The sequence below is a fragment of the Sturnira hondurensis genome, unplaced genomic scaffold (genome assembly GCF_014824575.4).
Source record: "Sturnira hondurensis isolate 20B ecotype Veracruz unplaced genomic scaffold, ASM1482457v3 Scaffold0000396, whole genome shotgun sequence".
Taxonomy (NCBI): Eukaryota; Metazoa; Chordata; class Mammalia; order Chiroptera; family Phyllostomidae; genus Sturnira; species Sturnira hondurensis.
Genome location: NW_028073027.1, coordinates 2345475 through 2357896, shown reverse-complemented (window position 1 = coordinate 2357896; position 12422 = coordinate 2345475). Strand labels below are relative to the sequence as shown.

General features: G+C 36.0%; 1 protein-coding gene across 4 annotated transcripts in view; it reads right to left on the bottom strand.

Annotated features, from left to right (window-relative positions):
* The window catches only part of TP63 (tumor protein p63), a 223298-nt gene extending 211391 nt beyond the window's left edge, over nucleotides 1-11907 (bottom strand). For 2 of the 4 annotated variants that reach the window (XM_037038458.1, XM_037038534.1), the window contains exon 1: nucleotides 11812-11904. In XM_037038458.1, the coding sequence (XP_036894353.1) occupies nucleotides 11812-11873 (62 nt within the window). In that variant the 5' untranslated portion in view covers nucleotides 11874-11904. Of the gene's footprint in view, nucleotides 1-11811 lie in introns of all 4 variants that reach the window. The other 2 variants (XM_037038715.1, XM_037038652.1) reach the window with 2 other exon arrangements.
* Nucleotides 11908-12422: the final 515 nt, after the last annotated feature.

Genomic DNA, 12422 nt, shown 5'->3' with positions numbered 1-12422 from the left:
ATAAAAAAACCACATTGCAGAAATAAGGATCTTACTCACCTTTGCTATGTCTAGCCTGGGCCGGTTACAGAGTCAATCAGTGCCTCAATGTCTTCATTTATAGAATAATGATAATTAGCCCTGGTTGGTGTAGCTCATTGGATAGTGCATGAACTGGGGACCAAAGGGTCACTGGTTCAATTCCCAGTCAGGTCACATGCCTGGGTTGTGGGTCACATGCCAGGTCCCCAGTGGGAGCCATGTGAGAGGCAACCACACATTGGTATTTCCCTCTCTTTCTCCCTCTCTTCCCCTATCTCTAAAAATAAATAAATAAAATATTTTTAAAAAAGAATAATGATAATTAGAGCTACTACTTATATGTGCACACCATGTGCCAGAGTCTGTCTTTAGCTATTTCAACAATTGACTCAATTACCAAAACAACCCAGTCATTTAGGTACTATTATTATTATGCTCATGTATACATGAAAAAACAGACACATAGAGATTAAGTTGACAGATCTAACTTAGAGAGAGAATTGACCAAGACACATGACCCCCAACTGCAGTCTCTTGAGCATTATGCTACTATCCCTTGATTAGCAATACATAATAATATCAAATATCTCTTTAAGTGGTTCAAAGATTAAAGTGTAAAATTAAATATTTAAAGTGCTTAGAACAGTTTCTGACACATGGTAAGAACTCCATAAATAGTAGATATTTAGCTTGTTTATGTTTCATCCTCATTTTCTAAAAATATAGGATCAAAAGTCGAGATCTTTTAAAATTAGTAATTGTAGTTTCTGCAATTATAATTGTAATTGTAGTTAATAAAAAAGTGCTAATTAAAACTACATCTCATTTTACATCTATTAAATTAGCAAAATGTAATAACACCCAAACCTGGAACTAAGGCAAAATATACCAGCACACCCTTTTAAATAGGCATGTTTTCCAGAAACTTCAAAAAGAATACATCCTGTTATTTGCCACCCTCTCACTTCTTAGGGGGCAGCATTTTCTAGGGGAGGAGGAGCAAAATCTTTAGATAAGAGTCCAGAATTCAAATTCTAACTCAGGTGAGAGTGAGAACACAAAGAGTTCCTTCCACTTGCTGGTTAAGTCACCCTAGTTAAATACTATATTTCTCTGAGAATCATTTTCCTTTTCTGCAAACTGGGAATGTTAACTAAAATATATATTTTATGACATAATGTAGGTAAAAACACAGCAGTTTGAATGAATTAAACATATATTATTTTGCTTTCTTTCACTATGTTTCCCCTGGAACAATCTCAAGTAATTAACTAAAAAAAGGTGGCTATGTGATATTTTAATTTATAGTAAAACCTATAATCAACCTAAAGGCTAAATAAAGAGAAAGATAAGTGTGTTGAGTTGCATTGCTATGAGATCATTATGCAGTTAGTTATATGATAAATGCAAACGTACATGACAAAGGGAGAGTTCTTATGTAATTTACATAATGACTAAAACATTGAAATTCTTTTATGATTTAAACTCCTATGTATAAAAAATTATCTACCTAGAAAATGACATGGAAAACAACTGTTTTAACTAGATTTTTTCCTTTGCTGGCTTCCATGATTGTTGAGAACATGTCATTTATTTAGTAAATAATTTTATATGATTAATATCCAGTCACAAGTATCTTACCTGTACCTATGGTTCTTCTAAGATACCTAAAGTGCTCTGACATTTATGTGTTTGCCTGAGCTTCAAAGATCTTCCTTTACTTCTCACTTAATTCAGATGATTCTAGAACCAGATTTGTAATAGTAAAAACAAATAGCTATAAACATTGAATTTTTTAATTGATCACATATCCAACATCTAGCATTTATTAGTAAATATTTACTGAACATATTGAATAGTTTTGTAGTTTACGAAGAGGTTGAACTCTTTCAGGCATTATTATTTCCTTTTTCCTATTCTTCCTTGTCACTCCAAACAATATTTTACATTTATAAGTATTTATGAAACCCTTTAAAATGTGCCTAGCAACTCAGATAAACTAATACTTAAAAACATTTTTTTCCTATATATTTTATCAGTTTTATGTTTTTGCTTTTGAGATGTTGCCGTTACGATTTTTCACTTTTTTTTTACAAAATGCCCAGATTTTACATTGGCAGAGCAAAGCCTGGGCTGGTTAAAAAACTGCTTTGTGATCTTTTTAGCTTATTCAGGTATATCTGTTTTCTTAAGAAGCAAAGAACTACAGAGCTCCTATGACAGAGAGAAAGACAAAAAAAGAGAGGAAGAGAAGTACAAAGGAAAAACTGAACTTTCTATTTTACCATTTCAAAGGATTCAAGACTTAAAGGTGAAATTGTATTTAAATTGTATGTGGAACAATAAGGTCAGACTTGAAATGCCAGATAGAAAGGCCTGTATCGGATTCACAGACAGGGCAATGCTGAAGGTTTTTCTCAGTGAGGAGATACTATGTTCCATTAGGCTCTATATGAGAGTGAGTCAGCGCGAGTGTAAAATCTAAGAGGGCCCACATTCATACCAGCGCCAACGTGAAGAAGTCATTCATTTATGTTTCAAGTTTTCACAGTTACTGAAGTGAAGTAATCACTATTAAAACCACATCAGCCTTTACTAAAGGCCATACTTGTGATATTTTAGGTATATATTATCAATTGAGATGTTGAAAAAAATTCACTTTGTCCAGAAGTCTTTTTGTTGCTCCTGATTTAGTGTAAAAATCTTGTCAAGCACAAAGTGCTTGCCTGAGATAACAAGTGCTTTAAAAAATAATAAGATGAAATATGCATCTTATTAGCACTTTTTACTTAGAGGAGTTTGCAATACCATGAAAAAATCGAAACAAAGTTCTCTCATTGAATAAGTAATCCAGTAAATACATTATAATTATTTATGGACTTAAGAATTACAGGGACCAGAGGGGAGAGTGGAGAGAATCACAGGGGAAAAGGGGAAGGACTCACATGAACAAGTATAAAGGACACATGGACAATAACTAAGGTTGGGGGGTGGAAATGGGAGGGAGGTGGGGAGCACTGGGGGCAGGGCAGGGCTGGGAATATAAAACAGAAAACTGTACTTGAACAAGAATTAAATTTAAAAAAAGAAAAAAAGAATTAAATGGCACTATTTAATTCCATTTTATGTGTAAATATATCAAATATAAAATAGATGTTTCAATGACTCAGAAAAAAGCTAATGATGAATTTCAAATAAAAGATTTAAAGCTTGGTATTTTCAAGAAAGCTCTAAAAATTGAGGCAATGTCAGACTATCTGGGAGATTAAGTTAAATGCAATTAACAATCTTAAGGCATAAGATACATGACTTTAAAAACAAAAGTCTCCATTGTAGTGTTAACCCTATCATGAATTTATATGTAATTTATATGTTAACCCTATCATGAATTTATATGTAATTTATATGTTAACCCTATCATGAATTTATACTATTTACTTCACTTTATACTACATTTGTAATAAAGGCTACATTAAAAATTCACTCTAGGTAACCATGTGGCTGATTAAACTGTCTCACCAGCTTTCAGTTTTGTACTTCTTGCCTCAAAATGCTTTAACAGTCTTAACCTTATTAGAAGGCTGGTTTTGCCCTCAATTATGAGAGACCTACCTAGATTAATGGGAAGCGAGAGTGGGTGGTAGCTGTTCAAGTTGGCAAATTAAGTTTTTATTCATTTCAAAAAAAACCAAAAAACAAAAACAGGCACTGAAAATTTGAAAGTGGTAAGGGGATTTTGAGCCCTTACATTTCTCTTAAACTTAATAATTTCATTTTGAACTTGAAGAGTCTAATTCATAATAAATAGTCAGGTATAAGTGAAGAATGGAAGGCAAATGATAAGAACAAGAATAGACAATTCTCTCCATCTAAATCATCCACAAATATTATGGCTTACGGTAAAACAGAAATGTTAATAACTGTCATTTCCAAAACCTTGACTAACCAATAAGTACACGTCACCCCATGTCCATTTCTCATCCTATTTTAAATGGAACAAAGTGACTTTCAGAGGTTGGGAAGTGCATAATTATATAGACCAGAGTCTCTGGACTTTGATCATAATTATAGTGCTTTCTCCATCCATCACTTGTTCCTTGAGGACTATTCCTTGCTGAGTGCTTTAAAGAAGATAGAAACCCTGTCAGGACAAATTTGAGCTGCAAAACAGCTAATCAGAAACTTGGCTCTCTCAACTTGAAACAGATTGGAAATTGCCACTTTAATCTCACAATCCATTTGGCTTTTAAGTAAAATGAGTACATGAAGTCTGTCTTTTGGAAGGCATGTGTCTGTTGTTCATACCCCTGGATACTGTTTTATGAGCTTCTGTTGAGACATTAGGTCCAAGTTTCACTCACCATAGGTAACAGTTCTCAAAATTAGGTTTGCAAACAAACAAATCAACTGAGGTGCTGGATGTAAATGCTGATTTTTAATTCCTTCTGCTGCTCGATGTCAGTGTTTCAAAGGGAGGCATCACAAAACCCAGGAATGACAGGGAACCTTACAGCACCAGAAACAGTGGTGCTGTTTTCCAAGAGCGGTCCAAGAGCTACATGAATGAAAATTGTATTTGTTTGCGTGCAATTCCAAAGCTTCACCTAAACTTATCAAACCATTGTCTCAGGGTGTTGCTTTCATATCCCTCTGAATTCCTGGGGTTGGAAGTGAAAGTATATGATTACTGTATTTTCCTGAATTTGAATTTGGTCCTCACACTTTTAGTTACTGACTAAGAGTCAGGCATACGTCCGTGTAAAGCATTTTCAGATACTTGAACAGATGCTACTAACAAAAATCACCCTTCCAGTTTGCTGCCTCCCGGATGAATGCTTTGCAATTGCAGGCTGTAGCCAGGTTGCTTGGCTTCTTCTATCCTCCCTTGGACCTTCTTGTATTATGCCTGTGCACGTGGTTCTCCTTTGGATTTTCTGAGGTCCAGGATTGTATTGGACTGATAGTTTCTACCTTCCCCCATTCAGCATCAAAATAAATAAATAAATGCATAAATTCATGGACTTTTGTAAACAAACAAAACAAACAAATTAGTTTTAGTTTCCATAGCTGCAAATGGAGATGAAAAATTCTTAATCCAATGAATTAGTCTCTTAATGCTACTATAACAAATTCCCACAAATTTACTGCTTAAACTGATATGAATGTATTATTTTACAGTTCTGTAGGTCAGACCTTTTCAGGCTTCCGGAGCCTGCCAGCCTTCCATGGCTCAGGATCCCCTTCCATCACCAAAATCTGTGGAGCCTTCTTACATCACAGCACTCTTTTTTTCCTACTTCCCACTTCCACTTTGAAGGCATCATGATTACAGTGTGTCCACGTGTATAATCCAAGTTAATCTACCTATTTTAAGGCCAGCTGATTGGTGGTGTTAATTTCTTTGCTGTGTAATATAGCATATTTGCAAGTTCTGGGGATTAAGATATGGCTACCACTGGGGGTCATTGTTCTGTCTACCACATCTACTCGCCTTCTAGGCAGATGGATACATAGTGTTATGAGAAACACTTTCTTAACTGCAAAGCTCATCGAATGTTCTACTCTTATAGAAATGGCATTGAACGGGGGAGTCAAAAGCCTTGAGTTCCAGACCTGGTTCTGCTATTTTGTTCTGTGATTTTCAGCAAATCCCTTAACCCCTCTGGGACTCAGATTTCTCAAATCTAAAATCTAAGAATTGAGGGAGATAAGCCAAGATCCTGTCCGGACCCATAATGACCTGTGTCCTTAATTTAAAGATGATACGGAGCAAAATGAAATGTAAGGTGTGTCTACAAGAAGACATAATTGTTGCTAGGAAAGACTCCCCAGTCTGCTGGTATGCTACCCACAAAATAGTGGGACTGAGCAAACACACTAGGGAAATGAATTTCACAGTTTAGCTGGGTTCATACTTAATTCTCAAAGTCTTATTTGTGAATAGTAGACCAGGTTTGTCATCCCTACTTACCTTATGAGAAATCTTTGATTTAGACAGCTTAAGTGATTTCATGAAGGTCACATAATGAGTTACTGGTAGAGTTAAAACTATTATCCAGATTCTTGGCAAGTCCTGTGTGCACTGTGCTAACATGCTTCCTGCTTCTCCGCCAGTTCAGTGCACTCCGAGCTCAGGAGTGGCATACAGCTGCTCACCATCCTTTGGCTAGTCACAGCTGGCCATAAAGGTCTTAAAATGTATTCTTGTGTAAATGGTAAGGATTTAAAGCAACTCTTCCTTGGTCACAACTGGTGGATACATTAGTGCCTGTTGATAAATTGTACCTTCATATTTCTTCATGAAATACCTCTCCTGTTCTCTGCCTTGCTCCTTTCAAGTACCAGTATGAACAGAATACCCGGACTGCAACATGCAGACTCATCCTTTTTGGTCAAATGCAGAAACTTTGTGACTATAGAGATGGCTAAAATTAATGAACTGGCCTTACTAAAAACTAGTTTGCTTATTGTAATGAATGGATACGTCCTTTATTGCATATCAGAAATTATATTGTATTATTATGTAATATTCATTTTGGAAGTCTCCCTATGCACATAACACTACGGTCATAGTTTAATTTTGTACTTGTCATGATCCTGGCAGGAAAAAGAGTACTTGAACAAAGAGTAATTGAAGAGAGTTTAATAATATTTATCAAGGGGTAAGAGATTTGGTATGGGTTTTTGGAGTTAACAGCAGCTGGGAATCACTACCACTCCTAAACTTGAAGGAAAGTGAAAGGAAGGAGCAGTTACTTGAACTCAGGACACCTGGACCTGGGGCAGGAGCCTCTAACAGGACCTACAGCCTTCAATAGAAAACCCAGGGAGGGGGCCAGGGAAACATGTACCCCAACTTCACTCTCCTTGTATCCTTTAATATCCTGCTAGAGGTTCCCAGGTGTTGAACGCAAGAAGGAACCGGAAGTGAAAGGAAGTGTCCATGGATTTTTAGAAGTTAACTTTCTGGGATACAGAACAAGAAGCAGAAGAATGGAAAGCAGATGTAAAGAGGGCACCCAACACAGAAGCACATACGCCTTTATGCGATTTTAATGAAACTGTCTCCCACTAATAAGTTCACTGTCACCACCCTTCCTTTTGAAATATATTTAGAAAGAACAGTTAATAAAGTTGACCTTTAAGCTAGAAAAGCATAAAATTCACAATCAATATGTAATTTTCACAGGAAATACTTCTTACCCACGCAGCCCTTTAACAGTTTCAGCTTCTTTTGAGAAAATTAATCTTTTAGTATTTCTTGGTTAAAATACCTATTTTAAAAACTAGATGGCAATTGTAGGGATTCAAGGAGGCCCAAATTACAACCTCTAAAATAAATTAGCAATGACTTATCTTACAAAAAGTTAAATTTTAGGTTTATTTTGAGTACTGACCTAAGAAAAAATCAACAGAGCTTATTTTATAAAGCTTTTATTATGAGGAAATGCTACTTACCCATTGGCTCTTATTTATTGATCTTGTATAATTTCAGCTATGCTTTGATATTTTGTTAAAAGTAAATGAGCAATTACAGGACAAGACATAATTCTGTTACCTTCTTTTTGTAATGGTCAATATCAGTGAAATGGAAATCTAAGCTCTGTAGTTGAACTGCATTTTGATTTTCAGAGAAGTTTTGCAAAGACCAAAATAAATTAGCATTAACTTCAGAGATCAACTAAATGCATAATATGTCAATATGCTAAGACACAAAAAACACAAAGCATTCATTCAATTTTAACTGAAAGAATGATTATTATAGCACTGTAAAATGCATACTAAAATTAGCTTTTTGGGAATGTCATTAACATTCAGTAATAAATGATAATAGCATCTCTCATTTATTCTGTTCTGTGATAAAAGGAAATTTATACATTAAGGTAGCTTGGAGTTAAAAATAACAAGATATTTTTCTTTCTGTTTTTGAAAGTTCTCTCATGACTTCTTTCTAAAGACAAGGTCAGGAAAAAGACAAATTTAACTATGTAGATGACTATGATTATAGAATGATTAAATTTGGTCTATATTGAAATAGATTTTGTAAACCGAGAACTACAAGTGTTGTCTCTTTAGAAAACCAACTCAAACCAAATCACACTATATGTATGATTCTTATACTTTGACAATATCACCTACAGTGTTTTTTCACTTATTTATTAATTTGTTTACTCACTAAATAGTATAGATGAGAAGGGATTAATAAATCACTCCTTAAAATATATGACAAAACAGTTAAGAATATTGAGTTGGCCAAAAAGTGTTTTCTTTGTTTGTTTGGTTTTTTTCCATAAGATGGCCCCAGTAGGGCTTAGTTGTCTTGAACTTCATACAAAACAATTTTTTCAGATTGTGTTGTCATGGCTGTCATACCAACATGAATTTAAAAAAACATCAAAATTGGTGAATTTTTGTGTAACCATTTTAATATCGAAGATGAAAGTAAATATGCAACATTTTTGGCATAGTATACTTTCAAGAAAGTACAAATACAACTGAAATGCAAAGAAGATTTGTGCGGTGTATGGAGAAGGTGCTGTGACTGATCGAATGTGTCAAAAGTGGTTTGCAAAGTTTCGTGCAGGAGATTCCTAGATGATGCTCCACTGTCGGGTTGATGGTTGAAGTTGATAGCGATCAAATCGAAACATTAATTGAGAACAATCATCATTATGTTAGGTTGCAGCTAGGAATGAGTGGCCAGAGGGGAAATAAAGGCAGAGCCCTCACCATTACAGTCTAACAAAGCACTTAAATATAGGAAGCTAGAAGCAAAATGAAAACAGGTCTCACCAATCGACTCAGCAGTACTGAGCTTGGTTGGATAAGTTTGCCAACTGTCCTGAGCGTTACAAGCAAAATAGCACAGGAGGAGGGGAGAGTCCCTGAGACCGTGTGTTAAGAAAAGGGACTTCTGTAATGATCTCACCAAGACCGCTGGGTGTCCTGAACGTCACAAGCAGGAGGAAGGGATACAGAGTCCTTGCGATTCTGTACTGGAAAGGGGGGCCTCCATAATGATTTCACTAAGTCAAAGAGCTTTTACTGAGAAAGAAAGCCTTTGCAGCTGTATATTACTCCCAGGATTTAGAAGGGAAGGAAGGATACCTCTAGAAGCTAGCTGAGGGATATAGCCCCCAAACCCCAATAGTCAGGGCACTCCGATTAGCTGAGTACCTCCTTGTAGCTTTTGCTCAAGTGTACAGATAAACTATCTCAACTCCACTCTGTGTGTTTGTCTCTTGCTTAAATTCATCCACCTCTTGCAGGGAGACAAGAACCAAGGTGGGGAAAGAAGGCCTCCTGACTTGGGTCTCTCTCTCCACCCTAATAATTACACCACATGGGAGATAGCTGACATGCTCAAAACATCCAAACCAATAAAGTTACAGGGGAAAATGAAAAATGTGCCTTTTATTTTATGGATAAAAAACATACAAACTTTTTGGCCAACCTAGTATTTGGGAAAATACATTATTAAATGTACAGGTACTCTAGCATTAAATAAACATTGTAGTTGTAGTTTATTTATCTTATCGCTCCAGTGTCTTGCACAGAGTAGATGCTCAGCAACAAATATTTTTCTGCTCTTTATTTTATTTGCCAGTTAAGTTTCATTACAAATGAGGAGTGCATAATCATGCCTGAAACAATTTGTTAGGCAAATAAAAATGACCTAACCACTCTGCTCTATAGTCTTGCAGTTCTCCAACATATCTCCCTCCTTTCCCCAAAAGTGACAGTCACCATGATTAAGCTCAAGGCATTCAGCAAAATTTTAAACTATTTTAAAATACTGCTACTATTTTGAAGTTTACAATATTCCAAAACTGAGCTTTCTGAAGATGTGCTCCGTGAATTAACAGTTTGTTGAAACAACATGAAAAGCAATTTCCTCATTTATTTATATTTACTGGCTTCTCTCATCAATATATTTACAAATGCCTCTATACCAGCAATTTTCAACCATTTTCATCTCATGGTATATAAACTAATTACTAAAATTCTGCAGCATCCCCAAAATATGTTTTTTGCTGATCTGACAAAAAATATGTACAAATTTGATTCATTCACACTGGCTGGCTATTGTGTTGGCTGTTGTCTGTTTTCACTTGACAATCTGAGGGAAAAGAGGTCAGCATCCCTGAATAAATAGTCAGATATTGAATATTTTAAAACTCTTGTGGCGTACCAGTTAAAAACCACTGCTGTAGACAGAGATGTACAGGATGACGAGCACGTGGGTTCCTAATCAATAGAAAACGTTTCTTCTAGAGCTGAAGTATATCTAAGTACCTACACTCAAAAAGATGCCCTCAAGGGAAGCATAATCCAACTAATGTTTCATTAGAATTATCCTTTTAGAAATGTTGTTTCAAAGGATTTTTAGTGAATCAGAAAATTTTGAGGCTATAAACAATTTTGAAAACAAGAAAAATCTTTGGTGTTTGCATTTTATTGGTCCAGCTCCAACTCCAACTAGATCTGATTTTCAAGCTATAAGAACGAACATACGGTCTCCAGAGAGAGCAGGGAAGGAATCAAACATCATTCACATTTTCCATTTCATCTTGGAAGACCACAAACTCGTTCCTTCCCTTCTTCTCTTCCTTCCCTCCTTCCTCCCTCTCTCCCTCCCTCTCTCTCCTTTTCTCTCTTTCCTTTTCCCTCTCTTTTTCTCTCTCCTTTTTCCTCTTTTTTTCTTTCTCCTTCAACCATTTCATTTACTTTTCTCTTCTGCTTTTCCACACAGCCCACCAGAAATGTCACAAAAAGAAAAGCAAAGCCTACATAGTCCGCATCAGTGTTCTACATGATAACAAATTATATTAATGAAAAAAGATCACACATCTTTCATAATTTCCTGGGCAATGTAACTGAGCTCCGCTCAGAGAGCCCGCTTCACTTCTAGTATGAGGCTCCAAGAGACACCTGTGGTGAGTGACAAGTTAACCCCTTCATAACCCCACTGTTTTCAACACCCAGAGGTCCTCTCTCATTAGCCTTATAAAATAAAGTATGAAATTCCAACATCAAATCTCGTGCTGTTGAATTAACAACATCACACTGCTACATACGACTTGAATATCTCCCATAACTTTATGACTGGAAAGACACTGTTCAGATTACATTTACCAGTTTAAAAATAGCAAACTCTAATTTGAAACACATACACACATCGTGCATGCTCACTAATATTCCTTCTTAGTGCTAGGCAAATGTTTGTTCCTATAAACATAAATAAGTTTCAGTATAACCACCAGTTTTAAAAGTCAGGCTTGTCAAAAGATTATGTTTGTTATGAAACAAATTAAGAAGGAAATATTCCTTAGAACAAAAATGGCAAGCCGTAGTCTCCTTGATATAAATACAATGGCTATTTACCTATTTTTAATAAGTTAAAATTATTCTGTGTTTATTTTGAATTTGAGATCGTTCATAAATGATCCTTATCCAATGAAATTTCTTCTTCTTGGGTGGGTGAGTGCTGAGCAAGGCAGATAACAGATCTTAAACACCTTAAAATGGTGTGATTTGTTTTTAAAGAAACCATGGGAAGATTGTCTTCGAACTTAGTCATTTTATCCATTTACACTTAAACTAAAAAAGACAAATTAATTTAAAAAAGATGACCACAGAGCACTTTAAGTCCACAGAAAGTCCGAAATAATATCACTGTGCTCATAAACAAGGGGGGGGGGGTGGCTGTTTGTAAATGGCAGAAACACTCATAAGACACAAGGCATTGCAATTAAGTTTTGACAGAAGTTTTGTCACGTTTAAACTCACCGCTGGATGTAAGGGTCGGGACAGTACTGTAGGGTGGCACACCGTGAAGTTTCAAGATTCATTTCTTCCAATTCTCTTTGATATCAACAAGTGGAGAACAATTATATGACATATACACATATACCTGTGTATATAGAGAGAGAAAGCCAGAAGGCTAACTAAAAGCAATAGGGTCGACTGCTATCAGACATAGAAGTTTAGACACTTTTCCCCTTCACACACATTTGCAAAGAGGCGGAGCGTGTCTTGATTTTAACCAATGAGATTCATCAGGGAACTAAAAGATCAGAAACAGTCAAATCTTACCAGCTGGGCATCCTCTCTAAATATGTTCTTCCTCCTCTATCACGGCTTTAGATTCCTTGACGTATAGTGGCCACGCTTGTTGGCAGCTCGAAGGCATCTCTGAACTTCTGGTCTCTCTGGTGATTGGATGCTGGCATGAATGGCATCAGAGTTTAATTTCAGCAGCCTGGACTTTTATAACAGAACCGAGATTATGAGTGTCCACTCTGCTCCAGCTAATTCACACTTCCTTGTATTTGCATACTGACTTGACTTGAGGGCTTCTGTAGCTGCTCTGGAGCTAAATTTTGTACAGAGCTGCTTAG